A 22442-nucleotide genomic window follows, 5' to 3' on the forward strand; every position below is an offset into this window, starting at 1 on the left:
CATGTACTACTTATTTATGCACATATTTATTTCTTAATGACAACCCTAAGAGTTATTGTTAAAAAATCTTTAAATTAATATTTATTTACATATTTGTTTTATCGTAACTAATTCATAAACTAATTAACTAATGTGAATTTTATATATATATATATATATATATATATATATATATATATATATATATATATATATATATATATATATATATATATATATATATATATATATATATATGTATGTATGTATGTATGTATATATATATTTTCTTTTTAAAAAAGATTAATAAACTAAATAATTACTAAACTAATTAACTAATGTGAATTATATTTTACTAATGACAATCCTAACACTTTATTCCAGAGTTCTATTTTGGAGAGATTGCAAGCAAATGAAAAGAAATTTAAAACAATTGATATTCTTGAGTTTTGACATGAAAGAAAGGGAAGAAAGTGGATGGATGATTTCGGTATAATTTTCCTTCCAATCCTTACTTCCAAATTGAAAGGATCACACGTCCGTCCTCTTCATCCCTCTTCGATCATCTCATGTCATTTCTCTCATAAACTAACTCGGAAACATAGCTTAGTGGTTGTCCTTAGTGTGCATGAAATGGTTGTACACGGAAGTTAAACATTGAGTTTCTATTGACAATTACTAAAATGTACAACAATTTGAAGCGCTTTAACGACAATACTTATGATTATCGTTAGTAAAATTCTTTTTTGTAATGATATAAAGTAAATAAATGAATGAAAAAGCTAATTAATAATTAATAATGACTTTTATGTTAAATTTGGAATTTGTTATATATTCATATAATAAACCATATTTTGTGATATAATAAACCATATTTTGTGTTGTAAGAACAAAAGCTAACTAATCCCTTATAATTTTTGAAAAAAAGCTAAATTAATTACTCTCATTGTAATTGTCCATTTAATATGTTTGTTTGTTCAAAGAAATTCACTTGCATTAGTGTCAGTATTTTACCTACATTATTACTTTTAATCATCTAATTATTAATTTTCAGTCAAACATGTGTTGAATACATTGTCCAAACTAACAAATAAAGTATTAAAATAAGAACAAGATGTCTTTTTTTTTTTTTTTTTTTTATACTAAAATTACTATAACTCATATAAAAATGGAGACGTTTTCAAAAGAAAACGTCAACAACCGAGAAATACAAAAAAGAGTATGGGAAAGGCTCGTATTAAGAAAGCTACATAGAAATAGAAATAATCGAGAAAAACTATCTATAACCATCTCGTCCGACATACCGAGCAAACCAAAGAAAACCAACCCAGCTAACAAGGAGCTTCTAGAGCTCGCTTTCAAGTTTTTAAAGGAAGATAAGAGAAGCCGAAAGAAATACAAATTGTATTGTGATCCTTGAGTTTTGTGGAGGGAGAAGAGAAAAAGAACGACATGAAACTAAGAAACCATCAAAGGACCTCCGACCTAACGGTATCGAGATAACTCATCAGGTTGTGAGTTTGAGTACTGTTGTAGTGGACTATATTTGTAATTGGTTATATGTGTTTGCCTTTCTAAACAAAATGAAACTAAAAACCATCCAATATTCTAAAGAGAAACTAAACAAAACGAAAGGGAAGCTAAAATTCCAAAAATCACTTAACAAAACAGAATTTTCAAACTATCATTTTGGAAGTATAATTTTCATGAAAGAATTCTGTATTTATTGATAGATACAGTCATTCCAAATATATATCTGTAGCAGAAAGACAGGCTTCCCTGCACAGCCTTGCGCAAATCACTAAATTACTTATATCAGTTGGATCATAAATACTCAGAACAAAACTTTTTGCAGCATGGTTTGATGTTGCAACATTGATATCCATCAACTGATAAATGAACAGTAGTCTTCTCTATATGCTTTAAAGTCAAACCACCTCTTGAATCCATTGACCATGCTTTATACAATGTTTCTCCCACTTGCTCACAGATTCCATTGTTGCTAACATCTAGCAGCCGAAGATGTTTTGCCGCTGAAATCGCACATGATAGCTGTTGAATAAAGGTTGACTTTGACTTTATAAGGTTGTTTTCGAATGAACTTGTACAACTCCCATCAGCATCATCTTCACTATCAGCAACTACCAGTTCACACACGTCTTGGTTGATGTCCTGATCTGGTTTGGCTACGACCAAAGTATGGTATTCGTCTTGAAGTGCGTTTTCTGACAAGTTGAGTTCCTCGATAGACGTGTTGTCGGATAAAGCTTGAAGAATACTGAGTACACCAACAAGGCTGAGTTGGCACTTGCTCAAATTAAGAAATTTTAAACAATGAGTTTCTTTGAGTAATGATGCCAAAGCAATGCCACCCTCTTGCATGAGTTGATTCCCTCCAAGATTCAACTCAATAATTCCACTGATCAGAGATGCATTGGAACTGAGTTTAATGATGTTGTTTGATGTCAGCAAACAAGATGATAAATCAAGCTTGAATACTTCCCCGTTCCATGAATCCATCAACTGTATCGCCCTCTCCTGCAAAATTGACAACACCATCATATATCATATAAAAATTAAGATGAACACAAAAACAAGAAGTTAAAAAAGATGTACAGAAAGATAGTTACAGTTCCAATACTTGTTTCTCCAATCATCAGTCCGGACAAGCAAGATGTTCCGACGAGCTTACAAAGACTGTCAACTGCATTCTTGGTTAACTTTATGCCATTCATATTTAGCTGACAGAAGCTGCAAACAGCAAAAAACATAAATACATATTGAATAAACTAAAGTTTTTTCATTCTTGAAAGATATAAAAACAAAAACGTTTACCTATTTAAAGATGCAAGTTTGTCCACTAGATTTACAATGGCCTTTTCAGTAATGGGGCTGTTGTATCCTGTAAAATGGTAGAAACTTAGGCCTGCTCGATAAATGAATGGGGAAGATAATAAACTTGCTATAAAAACGTAAGGCAGCAATTTTGACCGATTAAGACAATTTGGGGTATGTTTTATCTCTGACAGGTCAAAAAGGTCAACTCAAAAAAAAATAGTTAAAAACGAAATGGGACATAATGTAAAAAGTAACTCAAAGTGCATACAGAGTAGTAGATATTATTGTAATAGTAACTAATTACTTAATATTGTCATAACCAAACAATCAACTATTGCCACCTCTAATACACATTGTTGAATCTTAACTAACCTATGAAAAGTTCTGAAAGTAGCGATTCAGAATTCAGTGACTCGGTAACCTTTTGGATTGTTCGATATGTAATAGAACAGCGCTCTATATTCAAGCTGTAGAGACCTGCAGAAATAACAACGCTTAATATATATATGAAAAGCCAGGGCAGCAGTGAATATGGCCCCACTATTTGTTTTTCTTTGCATAAAAATGAATATAACTTAGGCAGACAAAAGTTAAATGGTTTTATAGTTTAATGAAACTGTATTGTGCTATACTTGGATTTTAATATTCTTATAATTATGAGAAATGGTCACCTTTGCACTTTTGTAAGATTATGGAAAGGTAATTCGCACATCCATCAGTCAATCGATTCCCTGAAATATTAAGTACCTCCAAGCGAGACAGAATCACAGGGCATTCAGAAATCTGTAGGTCAAACAATAAATTCACTGTTTTAACAATTTAAAATAAAGATAAAAAACTCAACGAGGATTTCATATTTACCCTCCTAAACCCCATAGATATCATATAATTCGCAATGCAATCCGACACGCTACCTTTCACGCATGCTTACAGATGTATAAAATTTGGATGGTTTAGTAGGAGAGATATGAATCTAAAGTGAAAGCAATAAAATACTGAACTACATATGTCTGGAGTTCAATATGTTGAGAGCCTCTATTAAGTTATAGTGACAAACAAAGAAGACTATTCATCTTTATTTATAATGAAACAACAAAGGATCATAATATATGATTATTAATTCAATTGATCTTATCGAATATCGAATATAGCTATGATAAGATAAACAATCCTTAAAATATGAGTGGATTCAAGATCAAACAAAGGCTAAACAGCATGTAAAACTAGTCCAAGAAGAAAAAAAACTAGTCGAACATATACCAAAAGACATATATTTAGAAAAATGTTGTCCCACAAGCAGCTGTCTAAAATGCAATTTTTAGTGTCACGCATATACTATGCGACAAAAGATACGAAATAAACAGAACAGGAAAAAAAGCTTTTGAGAGGTAAAAAAAAATCACACAAAAAATGAGAAACTTGGGGCCATTGGCCTAATACAACAATGTTATTAACCTTTGGATAGCACTAACTTTTTTTTCCTTTAAATAAGCCAATTTAAGGTTGGTATATATTACTTGAAGTATAAGAACCAAACAACGATATATCAATACAGATTGCAAAAAAAATAAAATTACCTGAGCTAAGGCACTAGGACCAAAGCGATTGTGGTGCAAATCGAGAACTAAACCACCATACGTTGGACTGGATGAAACAAATACTTGTTTTAGTTTCTCAAGTGTTTCATTTCCTGCCAATACATATAGGGCTTGTAAATAACTAAGAAAATGATGTTATTATTTGACTTGATACCAAGTATTATAGACGAGAGCATTCGCAACTCAAACGAGTAGAATTATAATGTATATGTTCACATGTGATAATGTAAAGTTCAAATACTGCTTGGACAACAGTTAAAACACATGTGAATTTATTGTTCAACCTTTTTTTGCTCTTACTCTAATCTATACCAATTTTCACATATAAAAAACTTTATTCTCATGTGAACTTATTACTTATACCTATTCGTGGTTGGCTTTATTTTAATTATTGATTGAACAATTCATTGATTGTCTACGTGTGTAAAGATTAGATACAATTATCATTACCTAACAAATTGTGAGAAAGGTTTAGCGCAGCAATCGCTGTGTGCAACCTTAAAGCATTTACAAGTGGTGTTGCTGATTGGTCTTCCAATTCACACTCAGAGACATCAATCACATCCTCCGATACCTGATAAAAGGATGCTTAGAAGATAAAAAATTGTAAACTGATACCATAAATTCATAATTTTTATCTAACTATAGCTATAATTTCGCAATTTTAATATAATTTTAAACTCTACAACCTTCCATATTGCAATTTATAAACTGATAACATAAACATCTACTTCTTACCTCTAACTTATAAAGCTTTTTAAGCAGGAGATGGTTGGGGGATTCAGAAAGATCATTACAACAATCAATATATTGCTTTATCAAGCGTTTAGCAACCCAACCTACAGAAACATACATTTAAAGATGATTAACTGCTTATTATATATAATAAGAAACATATAAGTAGAGGTGCAAGTATGCAACACCGAATTTATTAAATGAAACACGTACGATGAATAGAGACTTCAACCCAGCATTTTCCACACATAAAATCCTTTGGAGTATCCAATACATCCGACGATTCTAGAACTTCTCCACCACACTTCAAATGTTGAATAACTGGCAGAAGACCTAACGACAAGACGAGAAAATACAGATTCTATCATATAGGGGATAATCAATATATTTTTAAAGCTCTAATGAAAAATAATTTTTTCTTTAAAAATTATGTTCTTTAGGTGTAACACGTTGTACAATTTCTGAAAATGCATAGCTCCTGTTTTCCACTTATTACCATTTTCTGGAGATCCATAGCTATTACTAAACTTTTGGTATTCTTTTTGAATAACATGATTTTATATTTATATGCTTTCGCAGTTATACATGAAATTTTATGGAACGTATTTACCTTTGTAATTTTAACAAGAGCTAAGTCAGAGGTTATCATGCCGGATCTTTTTATCATCTATACCTTGTCAGTTTTAGAAGTAGAGGCCTACAATTTACTATCTTAATCTTATCATACATGTTATACATGCTTACTAATTCAGATTCGAAGAGTTTATGCAATTAATCTACCTGTGTAACATTACCAGATGTTTAATGGTTAAGTTATTGTGTCATATCTAGCTTCCATCTATCTTAGTGTTAGTGTGTCAAGAAGCCTTGAATCAATCTTTCAGTTATGCTTTAACAATTTGTGTAAGCAATACAGTAAAGCATAGCAAAAGCTAAACTAAAAGCATATAAGAGCATACCTGTAGACCTATTCTCTTTACAGAGTTTCAAGAAGTATAAGCATGCGACTTCAACCTTGATATACTCCATACTATGCTTATCACCAAATTTACATGTGCTTGGTTCTATGTGTACAAAATCATCCTCAACTTTGAATATAATATGCTTCTGCAAGATGCAAGTAACCATCTCAACATGACAAACCAGACTTCAATATAGTTTTAAACCCAAATACATGAACATAATTCGGATGGCATCCATTTAAAAGTCACTGGTTTCAAAATCATGCCAAAGAAAGAATGATTCACATAATTATGATATATAACTATACACAATGTATCATTCACATGAGCGACACGCGAAAATCTAATGTGAGCCTTAATAAGAGAACATATGGTATACTTACACAAGACTCATCATCACAAGTACCAAAAGAATGATCGGTTTTCAGACAGATATTTTCCGAAAGACCAGCTTCATTGGCCATTGAAAATCTAATAACTTGTGGAGTTCGTGTAGCTTGTTTCGAACTCCTAGATTTATGGGAAGAAGTGCTTTCTTCCATATGTACAGGAGTAGTAGTAGCACTGATTGCAGATCTAGTAGCAACTGGTGAGATGTCCTGTCAAGAAAAAGCCCTTGTCAACTTACGTACTCAACAAGTAGCAGTGTGGAAGAACTCAGAATTACTCGATGAGTACTCGGTTTTAGAGGCTCGGCAAGTGCTCGCTCAAAATCAGTCAAACTTGGTCAAATTCGGTTAAGACTCAATCGAACTAGGGATAACTCGAAAAATCGGCCAAAACTCGAGATTACTCGGAAAAACAGTCAAAATTGGCTAAAAATTAATCAAAATCGGCCAAATTCAAACTTAGTCAACGTCCGAGTACTCCCCGAGTTGCCGAATACTCCTTAAAAAGTCCCGATCATGTACTCCCCGAGTAGCAATTTTTGCAACCTTGACAAGTAGTGATAAGAAGAGAAGACAGATTGTAATTAATTGAAAGATTACTAACCGGATATTCGTCAACATGACTAGAGATATTATCCCTGCTCTTTACTGCAATAAAAAGAAAGTCAATTTAGAATGATGTTAGCAGTAACCAAAGTAACAGGTAGTGACTCACGTTCATTAGAAGTGGCAACATGTTCTTGCTGAAAATCATCAACGTTTCCTTGGAGGGACCGCACTTGGTCAACGTCATCATCTTCATCATCAGAAAGCACTAAACGGCCCCGCTTTCGGCCAACTTTCTGACCACATCTTCTGGGTGAGGTTGACTTTTTGGAACCCGTGGATTTTGATGGATAGTCATTTGAATGAGGTGAGAGCAAAGGGGGATCATCATCTGCTAACTCATCATTTCCATTTGACTTGATGATGTTTGACTTTGGTGAGTCAGTCTTCATCGGTGATACATCGTCTCCATCTGTATCAGTCTCAGAACAGCAGTCTTTTGGAATATTTGATGGTCCGCTCTCACTGTCGATTAACTGCTTTAATTTTTGTATTTCTGAGTTCAACCTCCTACAAGAGAATATATATACTTCATTGATCGAGACTTTACATATATTGTGGTATGTTGCTAACAGTATTGTTCCATTACCTGGCTTCTTCATCATTATCAAACCTCATCATTTGACTGTAATGCATATTGTTAAGTGCGGACAGCTGGGCATTAGGCAGGTTAGCTTCGCAAGCAATTCTGTAACAGCAAAAAAATAAAATACGCGCTTTTAACTAAGTGGAATATCAACTATCAGCCAAAGTTATTCGCTAACCACTTTTTCCACATCAAACAACATCCACTAACTTGAACACGAAGAAGATGGTACCATGTACCAAGTTTTATCTCAGGGGCTGTTTACTTTTTTCCTGTATCAAGTCATGTTTCTATTTGACTCTTAATGGGAAGGGTGTCTGATTCTATGTATCCTAGAAACAGACCGATTTTCAGATTAAGTGACAGATTACGTGACAAAGAAATAACAATTTTAATTACTGAAACAGATCATTAAGTGAAAAGTAAACAGGCCCTCGTGCTATTTGAAATATACTACCCACGATATAAACTAAAGAAAATGCACTTTTATAAAAAGTGAAACTATGTAGTATATAACAAAAATAATGAAAATAATTGCCTGTAGCCTTCAGTAAATGCTTCTAAAGCATCTGCCCATTTACCAACACAGTCCAAAACATCTCCAAGATTTATCTTTGCTAATGCTTGTCCCTGTGATAACTATCATTTGTAAGTAACATGACAGAAACCGCATAGTACATACACAGAAAAAGACAGTTCATAATCAACTCAAGAATACCTCCAAGTTACCAATTGACTTGTATGTATCCCAACTTTTAGAGTACCATTTGTTGGCTTTGTCAAAGTTTCGGAGCTTATGATAAGACTCGCCTATAAAAAGGTACGAATCACCCAACTTCTCTTTGTCACAAAGTTCACTTGATACTTTTTTCTTCTTTTTGGCAAACTCACAATGCTATCAAACAAAGTACATCATATTACATTATATTTATTAAACATTAAATAAAATTACATGCGAAACATACCTTGGTCCATGCAGAAATACTACTCGTTTGATCAATAAGTCGATCGAGAGATGCATTCTGCTGCAACAAACATTTCCTTTCACGCGATGTACCTTTACACACAGCCATGTTTCTTATCAATTTTTTGAGATTTTGCTTTTCTTTGTTTAATTCCTCCATCACCTTAATTGCTTTGTTTACAGTTTTAATATTCTGGTCAATTTGCTTAACCAAATCATCTTCATCATCCATAGATTTAGCCAATTTCATTGCTTTTTCATAACAATGACTAGCTTCTTCATATTTCTGTAACTGGTAATGTAGTTCACCAAGGTTGATGTATCCTTTAGCCTCACCTTGAACATGACCAATATTTTTACAAATCACAATATCTTTCTCAACGTGATCTTTGGCTTCATCCCATTTCCTTAATTCCGTGTAAACTCTACCTAAATTGTGATGAAGTCTAGTGCGCCCATCGTCATTTTCGTCAACCTCTTCCTCATCACAGATCCTTAATCCCTCTTCTAGAGTACTTTTAGCTTCTTCTGGATTATCAAGATCCATTTCTAACATCCCAATGTTATTATAAGAATCAATGTACTCCTTTAAAAATGTTTGTTTGTTTGATTTCTTGATGGTGCGTGCTAGCTTCATGGCACTAGTAAAATACTTCTTGGCATTTCGAAGAGAGGTTAGATCATCTTCAGATTTTAAAAACAGTTCATGATAAGTCCGACCAAGTTGGGTGTTTGCTCTTTGTTGCTCAATTAAGTCATTTGCATCCTTCGCGAGCTCCAGATGCATTTTCTGCCAATTGATAGTTTCATTTCCATTTTATATTTAATTTACATGTAAAGTAAATTCATTTGCATTGATCCACCTTAACTGTTAGGGTTATATAATAAGAAAAAATAGAAAGAACAAAACCTGCATATATATGTATGTTTGAACAACCTGATAAATAAAAGAAACAAAGTCAACAAAGGTGGTAAACCCCAACCCTAAAGACCCCATCCATTACCAAATTCTCACAGCTTCAAATTGACACGTCATCAGTGCACTTTCTTCATCAGTTTAACAAAACCATAACCCTAAGCAGCCCATCCATTACCCAATTTTCACACAAGAAATCAAAATACACTAAAATTATTCAAATTAACACCATCATCAAACCACGTAATTCACCAATTCATCAAAACCATAAACCGCTGCCAATTCATCAAAACCCTAATCCGTCACCAATTCATTAAAACCCTAATCCGCAATCGGCCACCAATTCACAGAACAATTATTCATTTTACCTTTAATCACACAAAATAACAACAATAACAACAAAACCTAAAAAAAAAAAATGTGAGTAGAAAAAAACCTGATAATTCAAAGCATCTTGAAAATGGCAAAGACGAAGATGAACTTCACCAAGTGATTGACAAGTAGGAAGCAGATGTTTCTCCGGTAAATACTTAACGGAAACCTCATAATCGGTTCGTAACCATCGCAATGCTTCCACGTATTCTCCTCTGTTTTTCAATATGTTTCCGATTTGATTCGCCCATCGGGCTTCTTCCTGATGATTACCTTCGCTTGATGCGTTTCTGTACGCTCGTTTAGCTGCACTTAGCTGACCTTCATCGCTTTTCTTCGTCATTTTTACTGATTTATTGATTATTGATTGTGTAAGAAAAATTGTGTTTAGGTCTTCTGTTTTCTTCACCTCTCTTAAAGAACGAAAATGAGTTTCTCGTATTGAATAATTGATTCACAATTTTATTTTAAATTGGATGATTATGATTATGATTATGATTATTCGTATTTAGTTAAAGGTAAATTTTGATCTACTTTTTTCCAGAAAATTTTTAATTTTCCCGCCAGAAGATATGGTCTATTGTGAAATTTTTGTATGTGCAACACGGTATTTTGATTTCCCGCCAACACCTCCCGACTTTTTTTAATACAATATTACGTAGTACGGATTATTTTTTTTAAACAATTAAAAAGATCCGAAGATTAAATTGAATTAATACGGATAAAACCTCACCATGTCATGTCCAATGTCAAATTTAGTAACAAGTTATAGGATCACCTAACACCATTAATTAGTTTGAAAATTTTTAGCGGATCCATATATTTTTCAAATTGATAGTTTTTCTTTTATATTATATATGACACCACTAAGTTGATTATTCGGGCTCCATATATTTTTTGAACTTTTAATTTTTTGAAAGTGAACTATCACTAAAATATCATTAAAATATATTTATTAATGAACAAATTTCCAGAGCAATATTGACTTATAATACTGAAATCGTAATTGATCATGTCTGCTTGCAAAATTAAATCCTACTGTGTATTGAATCTAGTCATACCAACTATGAGACATTGCAAAATCAAATAACACAACAAATATCTATTGAAACAACCAAACACTTGCATCTTCGTGAATCTTGATACGGATTACACCTCGAAAATAGTTTGTACAAACAACTTAACTATCATGATATTTTCAATTATTGTGTACTAAAGTTTTTTATGTTTAATACACTTTTCCTTGTTGTATACTGAGTATTATATATCAAATATAATATACACAATATATGTGTGTGTGTGAAAGCCAAAAAAAAAAAAAAAAACAAGATAAAGCTCCGTACATGTTACACGTTTTTGAGGATGTTTACCGGTAAATATCTTCTTTGTTACAACCGTAGCGATCCAGACCATGATGGAGCCTATGGCGAGCCATAACTACCTTTCATAGACTCATAGAGAGAGGTCTAAAAGGGATTCAAGGCTGGCTACTGCTCGTTTTATCAGATTGTTTTGATTCGAAAATCACAACTACGGTCTCTCATAAAAGGGACTTTAAGGTAAAGTCATAACCAAAACCCAGCCACCTCTTCATCTTTAGTGTTCTAAACATATTCATACAAACCTTTGTTTTACATACACAATAGCGCATAAATCTACCAAACACGAGAGAATGATTCTCAAGTTCATTTCTCTATTTTAATTGTGTATTTGAATAAAACAACGGAATTAAGTATGTTTCTCTAAACTCGATTCCTACACTGCAATTTGTTTTTGATATGATAACTTCATACTTCTAACATTTTCAACTTTTTGCGTTTCTTTTTTGATATGCAAAGCATACACTAGTTTAACAATAAAATAGTGATCCCTATTAATCAATCAATAACTATCATGCAGTCATGCACTACCATAGTTTAGCAACATAATCAAATCTATTTTTTGAAACCAACCCTATTCAAGAAACCTCCATAAGAACTATGCTTACATCACACAAATGAATCAAGTCATGTCATATGTTATAAATACAAAGAACCAAAAAGCAATATTGACCCTATTTTAATTTTTACCAAAACCAAATGCAAATCACACAGAAAATGACTAGTTGTCTTTGTATGCGTTTCAAGCCTCTATTTTAATGGCTGCATCAAGATCATCAACTGTGTTATTCTGCTGTGACCAGAGTTGTGCGTATCTACCACCTTTTGACAACAAAACATCATGAGAACCTTGTTCAACCACCCTTCCTTTCTCAAGAACAATAATCTGAAATTTCAAAATATATCACCGTGTAAGATACTTCATTTAACAACTTTTTAGATGCACAAAAATAGGTGGTTCAGTTGTACAAATAATAAAAAGGGGCTTACCTCATCGCACTGCATTGCGGTTGTAAGTCTATGAGCAACAAAAACTGCCGTTCGGTTATCGGCAAGTGATTTCAACGCAGTCAAAATCTCTGCCTCTGTTGTGCTATCGAGAGCACTTGTTGCTTCATCACACAACCTGAAAGTAAAAAAATTGCAACAAATTTGGTTATCTAAAAGCATGCATAATAATGTACCATAACTTTGCAAAACTTATTAATTACTACAAAAGTAGAATCTTTTATTACATGTTAATTAGTAATTACATGAAGAGATATTGATATTATAATGACTTCTGAGATTAATGTCATATCCTATGCTTAAGCATGCAGACAGGAAATAAAATAAGTAATGAGATTAATATATATTGTATGAATGTATCTATATTTTGTTTACAATTAACAAAACTTAAACTTACAAAATGGGAGGAGCTTTCAGGAACGCACGAGCTAGTGCAACTCTTTGTTTCTCACCACCACTGAGCTGTAATAATAAACAGATTAAATAAATTATAACATCACATTTAATTAACAATTAACTAAACCATTTTCAGATAACTTACGAGACGAAAAGAAAACATAAGAGCTTACCTTTAACCCACGTTCGCCAACTAGAGTAGAATATTGTTGTGGAAAATTCAAGATAGTGTCATGAATAGCTGCTTTTCGAGCAGCATCGTATACCTGGATAATTTCAACTGGTTATAAAAAATGATATCCCTTGCTATATATTTTTATTGTAATTGTAATAACGAGTTAAGATATGACAATGAAATGCAACATTAACCTCTTCTGGTTTAGCTGAAAGACGGCCGTAATGAATGTTGTGAAATATTGTGTCATTGAATAATACCTAAGATATTCGAATATGTAGTCGTTAAGTTATACAGATAAATAAATATAGGTGGCACGAAACGTGAAATTTTACTAAAAGATATTAAAAGGCTATGTAATCAATTTTGAACATACTGTATCTTGAGGGACGACACCTATACATTTCCTGAGGCTTTCAAGTGTAACCTTTCGAATATCTTGACCATCTACCCTCACCTGTCATATACATAAGCATTAACAAAATATGAGCACGTCGATTACTTTAGGTGATAATGGACCAATTCTGGATAACTTATTTAAACGAGTCGAAAGGGTAAAAAAAACAGAGATTTAATTACCGTTCCAGAATTAGTGTCAAAGAACCTGAATATCATTCTGAGAATAGTCGATTTACCTGCACATGAATTTGATTCCTAAATATCCTAAAACGACACATGTTTTCAGTTATCATTTACACAAAATTAAGTTAGCTAATCAGAAAAATTACCACTGCCACTAGTTCCAACAATAGCCACACTTTTCCCAGATGGCACCGTAAACGATATCCCGTCAAGAATCTTTCTTTCTGGCAGATAACTACAAATAGACAGATAGAAAATGACACATCAGCAAGTTAGATACATGACCACTCTATGTTGCTTTACGTTTACTCACATGTAAGAAATTTGAGACATTAAGAACTTTGACTTTTTGACTTACCCGAAATCAACATTTTGGAATTCAATGCTACCTCCACTTAACTTTAAGGGCTTTGCATCATCTGCATCTCCTACTTCTGCCCTCTCCTGTAGAGACAAAACAGTCAAACGGCTTTTATAAAACACCACTAAATACATTCTAATATGGGCCAACTTTAGGTAGCATGTATACAACAACCAATTGGTCTCAATCGTAATATTACTCTTCGACTGGGAGAAACACACTATGGGAGACTTTATTTTTTTTTTTAAATATGATGATTTTATATACCAATTAAGACAAATAACCCATTAGTCTCAAAACACAAATTAGGAGCCATCTTGCATCTATGAGCTCTATTCAACCTAATTTAAAAAATAAAATAAAAATTAACACATCAGGAACATGGAATTAAGAAATTGAAACTACCTCAAGCAACTGAAACATGGCTTTCATATCGACAAGACTCTGCACGGTTTCACGATAAACACTTCCAAGAAAATTAAGAGGTAGAGACAACTGGAAGAGAAGCCCATTTACCATAACCTGTGCAAATTGCATATACATTATACGCTAATTCATAAATAGTATTGGTATCGATAATGGGTTGTAATAGGGTAATAAAAATGGTATACCAGATCACCAACAGTTGCTAGACCGTTCATTACGCCATTAGCTGAGAGTATCATGGCGGCTGATAGAGCAGTACTGAACACTAAAGTTTGACCAAAGTTCAAAACAGCAAGACTACGTTGTGTCTTTAGAGCAGCCTCTTCATACCCTGCGGTAAAAAAAAATTAAAGTTAAGCAGTTAAAATAGGTGTTGGGTGAAAAAAAAAAATAAAAATCCTTTTTAGATGTAATCAACTCAAAATGAAACCAAAATACTTATCAAATATCATAAACTTGTTTAAGAAGACAAAATACTTACTCCTCAAATACTTATCATACTCCTCAGTTTCATGATGCTCGTTGTTGAAATACTTAACAGTCTAAACAAAACATTTAGAAAAAATTACAACAAACAATAAGATGTGATCTCAAATATTAATAATGCAAATGAAATTAAAATACTTCTCAATCAAGAACTCCTCACCTCATAATTAATAAGGGAGTCGATTGCCCTCGTACTTGCATCGTTGTCAGCTTTATTCATTATTTTCCTGAATTTAGTTCTCCACTACATAATTCAATTGATATGTATGCGTAAGTAACAAAAAACCTAATATATTGAATTTAGTTTAGTGAATGACATACTTGTGTTATAGTCAACGTGAAGGCAACATATGCAGCAACAGACAAAGAAGTAATAAGTGCAAACGTTGGTCCAAATTTGTATGCAAGAATACCTGATACCATTGATATCTGAAACACCAAGTTCAAAGATGATGAGCATATATTAAAAAACAAGAATCAGAATAGGGTTTTATAACTGATGCTCAAACAAAAACTTGATAATTACAGACTGTATGAAAGAGTTACAAGAAGAGGTCAATATTACCTCTAATACTGTTGGTACAACATTAAACACCATGGCAGAAAGAATAAAATTGATAGCTCGGCTACCACGATCAATTATTCGGTTCAAAGCTCCTGTTTCGCGACTGCAAAAAAAAAAATAATAATAATAATAATAATATTAAAAAAATAATAATAATCAACAAGCCCACTATAGGTAAGGACTAAGAAACAACCATAAACCATCATTCAGTAATATTGAAACTTAAACTAGTAGGGGCACTTTTCACCCACTTATATATGAATAGGTTGATTTAGGTTATGTTTTATCCAACACAAGTCAACTGAAAAAACAGCTAAAAATATATGGGTACAAAGTAATCATATTATAAATGCATCTAACGTATTGAGTCGTTTTTTTATTCTGAGAAGTAAAGTAAGAAGGCAATAATAATATTAAAGATGCGGACATAAACCTGGAACCAACAAGTAAACAATACATTTGAATAATTATAGTGACTTGATGATAAACAAATTACTTACCTTAGATGATACCGTAGATCGAGATCATGCAAATGTGCAAACACCTGAAATATATCAATATTGGTAAACTTTAAATCCTATGCATCTAAAAGATTTACAAAAGCACATATAATAAAATTTGCTATATAAACCTTATTGATTAGAGGTGGCAATGGTTATGTTTGATCTCTAACGGGTTAAACAGATAACAAAGACGAATTGCTTAAAAGTTAACAGGTCAAACGTCGCCCTAAACATATTGTAATGCATCAAGCCATCAAGCCTCCCAAATCATCTTATTCATATAATTACATTGTTGTTAACATGAAACATACTAATTACTTACTGAAAAAAAGGTAAATGAACAGGTAATATTTTGGGGTCAACCCACATAGGCTTGGATTGACCCGTACTGAAGATACCCGTTTAGAAGAGAACCCGTTTTGACCATACCTATCCAGTTCAGACCGTCACCTCTGCTAACAATCAAATGCCTAGAATTGCACCGACAATAAGAGAGGATGTTTCGTATTTAAGTATTACCTTTCGTGAAACTGATCTAATAGTCCGCAATGCCACCTTTGAAAAGACTGCAGTTCTCAGCTCTGGATAAACACGTACAAAAAAGTGTACATGTGAAATAACGTGGAATAATAATTAAGGTAAACTGTACACAAATATGCAAAGAAAAAATATTTTTCTCTTTTGAAATATTATTGGATTTTAAATTATGTTTTTTAATTTTAAAATTTTTAGATATATAAACATGAAGACAAGCATTAGCAATTACTTCATAATGAAGTACCGTTGAAAGCAGAAACCCCTGTTCGTGCTATTCCATAGCCAACCAACACAGCAGCAGGACTAACAAAAATCGCTAAAGCTGTTGAATTATTGGCTGCAAACTCAGCAATTGTATTAGGATTCCCTGATACTGTTGTTAGCCAATCAACAGCAAGCTTGAACAAAAATGGAACTTGCACATTCAAAACCTGATGAACAAAAGAATATACAAATGATATATATATAACCAGCAATTAATTTACAATCAATATCAATATATATATATATATATATATATATATATATATATATATATATATATAGATGATAGATGATATACACCACCATTGCTTATTAGTTGCTAACTCACCTTGGCTCCAACCAAGAAACCCAACGCGCTAAGCACTCGTAATCTAAACTCCACGTTATCTTTCATCCACAAGTACTTTGCAAGTGTACCAAGAATCTTTGTGTTACTAATATTTTCCCCTTTTGTAGCAAAATTCTTTTCATCTTCTTCTTTACTTTTCTTTGCTCCTTGTGCTCCACTTGATGTTGATAACGAAGCGAACCCATTTGGCACAGAACCCTGTTAATCCCAAGTATATCAGCACAGACTTTATTAAACACACTTGCTATATTACCAGTATTCTTTTTCGTGCTACTTAACAAGGAACATTATCAAAAGATTACATCTCGAAAAAAAATTGCTTAGCATAACACGTTGTGCAACCGTCCAACCCTCAATTATTTGTTGTAAATCAACTACTTACACACTCATCCAAACACACAGTCACAAATTAAAACTACCTTAAATATAAGTACACAGGCAGCGTTACTGTAAGCTTTTTTACACCTTACGTGCTTATTGAAATTTCAAAAAGTCAAAAAAACCTCACCACTAGCTTTAGCAACGGGAACTTAGGGTGCGTTTGATAAAATTGAATGATTTAGCGTCGAATGGTTGAAAATAAACTGTTTGATAATCATTTAGAATGAATGACATTAAATGAGTAAAATTACCTTATTAACGTGTTACACGAATAAAAAATTCAATATAGTTGTTTGTTAAGTGTTCCGGATATAATTTGAAGACGATATTAAAGAAAATTTATGTGCTTAATGGTTAAGAAAGTGTTTCGACTCTGAATGGTTCAACATTCAATTCAGCAACCATTCAGTTAAGAGGTAAACAAACCCACACTCAGACCAAAAGTTAAAGATTATGTTGATTTTTTTCCAAATTCTAATTATACTTCATGAGCTGTGAATATCAAACTTAACCAACAATACTTCAATTACATGTTTCATTCGAGTATAATAAAAAATATATTATCAAAAAACTCATTTAATACAGGAAAATTCAATAAAAGAGTAAAAACTTACAGGTTGATGTTTAGGGGGAGTAGGTGAGAAATCAGAAACAAAAGCATTTAAACTTTTAAAAAATTGATTCGAATTCCTCGAAACATTCCATGAATTACGCCGTTGTACGGACAACTGTCTAGTCGTTAATACACGATTAGTTAAACTTGTTTGAGAAATTAATGAACTAGAAACCCTAGAGGAGCTACTACTACAACAGGCGTGGCTCGAATTTAACATCATCGTAAAGTTATTGGTTGTGGTTGTTTGATGAATGAGTTTGTGAGCCCTAATTATGTATTTTGTGGCCATTAGGGTTTAATATATTAAATTTAACTGGTGGTGGTGGTGAAATTGAAACGAAAACTCATTGACCATGACGTGAACACGTAGTTGTGGTTGCATAGAATAGAACCCTAATTCAAATGAGTACGAAAAAGTGGTCTGTAAGTCGAATTTGTGGCGGCAACCGAATCGAGATGGGCTACAGGAATCAACAAGGGTCCGTAGTTTTTAACCTACATTTAAATTTAAGACCTTACATGGTTGGGACTTGGGAGCTCTATCAAAGGACACCGATGCTAGTAAGACCATATATAGTCTGTGACGTCACATGCAGATTGTCCACTTAACTCTGACGCCCCTCCAGTGTCAAACAGGTTCCACCAGTTTTATTTTTCTTTTTCTTTTTTATTTTATTATGCATACAAATTATATTACATATAATTAAAAAACATATAAAAATTAACCATTACATAAAATTTAACCATTACATAAAATTTAACCATTCATGGTGCGGAATGCGGACGAAAGGTTCCAAATATGCTCAACTAGATCATCGGTTAGTTAGTCGGGCACTAGCTTGAAACCTAGTAAACTTAATCCTTGGATCATCTGTCGGACACGCAAAACCTTTGACTAGAGTAGCCCAGTCAGGATATATACCGTCAGCTAAGTAATAGCCTTTTGTGTACTGATTACCGTTTACCTCAAATGGTGCTAGTGGAGATGTTCCCTTTTTAAGTTTATCAAAAACATAGGATTGATTCAAAACATTTATATCATTGTTGGAACCCGCCATTTCAAAAAATGCATGGGTTTATATAGATAAAAATATATAGAATTTAAAAAAAAAATTCAAACAATCAGAAGCCGCCACATGTACTGACGCTGCCTCACCCATCCGTGAAAAAGTTGACTGATGCCCCTCAAGCGTCAGCGGTAACGCCCCACTAGGGGCGTCAGGGGGCGTCACCCATTGCCAGCGGGTCTGACGGGACCCATCTGACGCCGCGTTAAAATTGGTCTAAAGGTCCTTTAATCATGCTAGCTAATTGTGCTTGTTTATAGTGGTGAGATAGTAGCCCCAATATAATATTGTCAATATCCTCATTGTGGTGCTTCAAGTCGTTGTGTGGCATATTGATGACGGAGGTTGTTGCGATCAACTGAGATCGTTCTCATCTAGGGTTTTACATGCACTTCGTGTAGGGTTTTTGCTCAACACCCCGATCGACTATGTCTCGATCGGCCGGCAATTAGTCGTTGACCACCCTTCCAATGTCACTTTAGTCGGAACTGGGTTATTCACTTAAACGTTCAAAATAAACATTAAAAAGAGTAATATATCATTTTCGGCATCTAAACGATCTCAAATGGAAAGATACTTTCAGAGAGTCTTGTTCGTTGGGTCGTTTTAGGGTGATCTTGAGAAAATTTCAGCATCATCGGGTTCTGGTAAGGAAAGATGTTTTGTGGTGGCATACAGTCTTGTTGGGGTATTTGATTCTGCATCGGTTATTGAAATAGGGTCTAGTTCACATTAGGTACGAGTTGATATTGTGCGGTTGGATATCCTGGTGGTGTATCATCATTTCCTGTTTGCTTAACTATCTCAAGCTCAACAACCCTATCTCGAGCCTTCTTCAACTTACTTTCTAACTCATGAATGTATGTCAACTACATCAGACTGATAACCCTCGGCAGGTGCTCTGAATGTTCCAGGGTTCGAAGGGATAGTAGCGTTCGCATCCCGATTAGCCATACATGTGCTACAAAACAACTCAAACAAATGTAAAGACCCGTCGTAATCCATCTGGATGAATACATTACATTTGGTTACATCGCGAGGTACTTGACCTCTATATGATACATTTTACAAACATTGCATTCGTTTTTAAAAGACAAACTTTCATTACATTGAAATTTGACAGTATGCATACCATTTCATAATATATCCAACTATAATTGACTTAATAATGATCTTGATGAACTCAATGACTCGAATACGACGTCTTTGAAATATGTCATGAATGACTCCAAGTAATATCTCTAATATGAGCAAATGCACAGAGGAAGATTTCTTTCATACCTGAGAATAAACATGCTTTCAAGTGTCAACCAAAAGGTTGGTGAGTTCATTAGTTTATCATAATCATTCATTTTCATCATTTTAATAGACCACAAGATTTTCATTTTCATTTCTCATAAAAATACGTCCCATGCATAGAGACAAAAATAATCATTCATATGGATTGAACACCTGGTAACCGACATTAACAAGATGCATATGAGAATATCCTCTATCATTCCGGAAAATCCTTCGGACATGATAAAAACGAATTCGAAGTACTAAAGCATCTGGTACTTTGGATGGGGTTCGTTAGGCCCAATAGATCTATCTTTAGGATTCGCGTCAATTAGTAGATCGGTTTACTAATTCTTAGGCTACCAAGCAAAAGGGGCATATTCGGCTTCAATCATTCAACCATATAATGTAGTTTCGATTACTTGTGTCTATTTCGTAAAACAGTTATAAAAATAGCGCGTGTATTCTCAGTCCCAAAAATATATATTGCAAAAGCATTTAAAAATGGAGCAAATGAAACTCACAATCCAATATTCTGTAGTAAAAATATTCATACGACGATACTGAACAATGCAGGGTTGGCCTCGGATTCACAAAGCTATATTATTCATATTTATATTAAAACATATAGTCGTAATCGAACAAATTTATATATATTATTATTAATGATATAATTTTTATATTAATAAATTATATGTTATTCTATTTATTTAAATTAATAATTTTTAATATAGTTAAGTGTTATGTTATATATCTTTTTATATAAGTAATCTTTTGTTTACATAATTTGGTTATAATAATACTAGAATAAGTACAATGATAAAAATAATAATTTTCTTAATAATAATAATGGTAGTATTAATAATAATTTTTAAAAAATATACATCTTTAAAGTAATGATACTTTTTAGTAATGATTATATTAAATTTTATTAATAACAGTACTCGTTAATGATAATCAATTTTAATAAAAGTGATAATATTAATAATAATACTTCTGTCAATATTAATGATACTAATAATTATAAAATGATACTAATACTAATAATATACTTATGTTAATAAAAAAAGTTCTAATATTTATAAAATGATAATAATAATAATCATAATCATAATAGTGTTAATAATACTTAAAATGATAAATTTGGTAATATTATTAATAATACTTATAATACTAATATGATAAAGTTAATAATAATGTTAATAACGATAATAATAATAATAATAATACTTAAGGACAATACTAAAATGATAATTTTATCAATGGTGATAATATTTATAAGCCTAGTAATAATAATACTAATAATATAATACTAGTAATATTGATAATGATAATAATAATTATGTTAATGATAATCATAATATTAATGTTAATAATAACATTACTTATCATTAAATTAACAATAATAATAATAACAATTAGTATCAACAATAATAATATTAATAATAATAATAATAAAAATAATAAGAGAACTACCTCATAAAGCTTTTCTAAAAAAAAATGCCCCGAACCGGGCTCGAACCCGCGACCTCCCGCTAACCTATCACACTCATAAACCATCTGAGTTGTTTCGATTATCTGTTGTATATTGTAACCATATCATTAAAATCCTTCAATAACATATCATAATAATAATATATAGATAATATTAATAATTATTATGATATTTATACCTAATAAAAAACTGTGGGAGTTGCTGTAGGGCGACAGGATTAAAAAGAAGAAAAAAGATTTCGATCCCCAATCTTCATCACTTATCATCTTCAATCGTTTTATCATCCTCATCATCTAACGTCAATCATCATCAATAGATCAATCAACAGCGAGCAGGTCATCTAATCGTCATCATTCTTGCTCGATCATCATCAGTCACCATCGTTGATCATCATTATCATCAGGTATGACGATTTCGTTTAATTAATTGGATTCAGAATTAGCCGCATATTTTAAAAGTATTTATCATATCGACAATTCAATTAGCCCTTCGATTTCACTTCTAATTGACGTATTGGATTGTAGGTGAAATTAGGGTTTTGAACCTAGATTCAAAACGGTATCAGCTTTCTTCCTGGTCTATACTTTCGAATCAGAGAACAAATGGACAATCTTAATAGAAGTAAGTAA

General features: G+C 32.5%; 2 protein-coding genes across 2 annotated transcripts; both read right to left on the bottom strand.

The window, feature by feature from the left end:
* Positions 1-1803: 1803 nt before the first annotated feature.
* On the bottom strand, positions 1804-10288 carry LOC139902418 (protein TONSOKU-like). The gene is made up of 18 exons (XM_071885045.1): positions 10010-10288; positions 8659-9447; positions 8412-8588; positions 8232-8323; positions 7697-7795; positions 7217-7617; positions 7106-7149; positions 6496-6711; positions 6110-6257; positions 5364-5483; positions 5154-5254; positions 4866-4989; positions 4395-4507; positions 3489-3600; positions 3190-3294; positions 2815-2881; positions 2610-2730; positions 1804-2517 (listed from the first exon to the last, which is right to left on the bottom strand). Exons 1-18 carry the CDS (start codon positions 10286-10288, stop codon positions 1804-1806), a joined length of 3822 nt encoding a protein of 1273 aa, XP_071741146.1.
* A 1600-nt stretch (positions 10289-11888) lies between these two features.
* LOC139899100 (ABC transporter B family member 25, mitochondrial-like) lies at positions 11889-18359 on the bottom strand. The gene is made up of 20 exons (XM_071881915.1): positions 17972-18359; positions 16956-17174; positions 16608-16794; positions 16346-16407; positions 15824-15867; positions 15324-15426; positions 15080-15187; positions 14919-15002; positions 14754-14814; positions 14458-14603; positions 14252-14368; positions 13844-13929; positions 13632-13720; positions 13483-13538; positions 13280-13360; positions 13098-13163; positions 12902-12994; positions 12730-12794; positions 12315-12450; positions 11889-12210 (listed from the first exon to the last, which is right to left on the bottom strand). The coding sequence occupies exons 1-20, from the start codon at positions 18260-18262 to the stop codon at positions 12067-12069; spliced, it is 2238 nt and encodes a 745-aa protein (XP_071738016.1). The 5' UTR covers positions 18263-18359; the 3' UTR covers positions 11889-12066.
* Positions 18360-22442: the final 4083 nt, after the last annotated feature.

Source organism: Rutidosis leptorrhynchoides, chromosome 3 (assembly GCF_046630445.1).
Source record: "Rutidosis leptorrhynchoides isolate AG116_Rl617_1_P2 chromosome 3, CSIRO_AGI_Rlap_v1, whole genome shotgun sequence".
Lineage (NCBI taxonomy): Eukaryota > Viridiplantae > Streptophyta > Magnoliopsida > Asterales > Asteraceae > Rutidosis > Rutidosis leptorrhynchoides.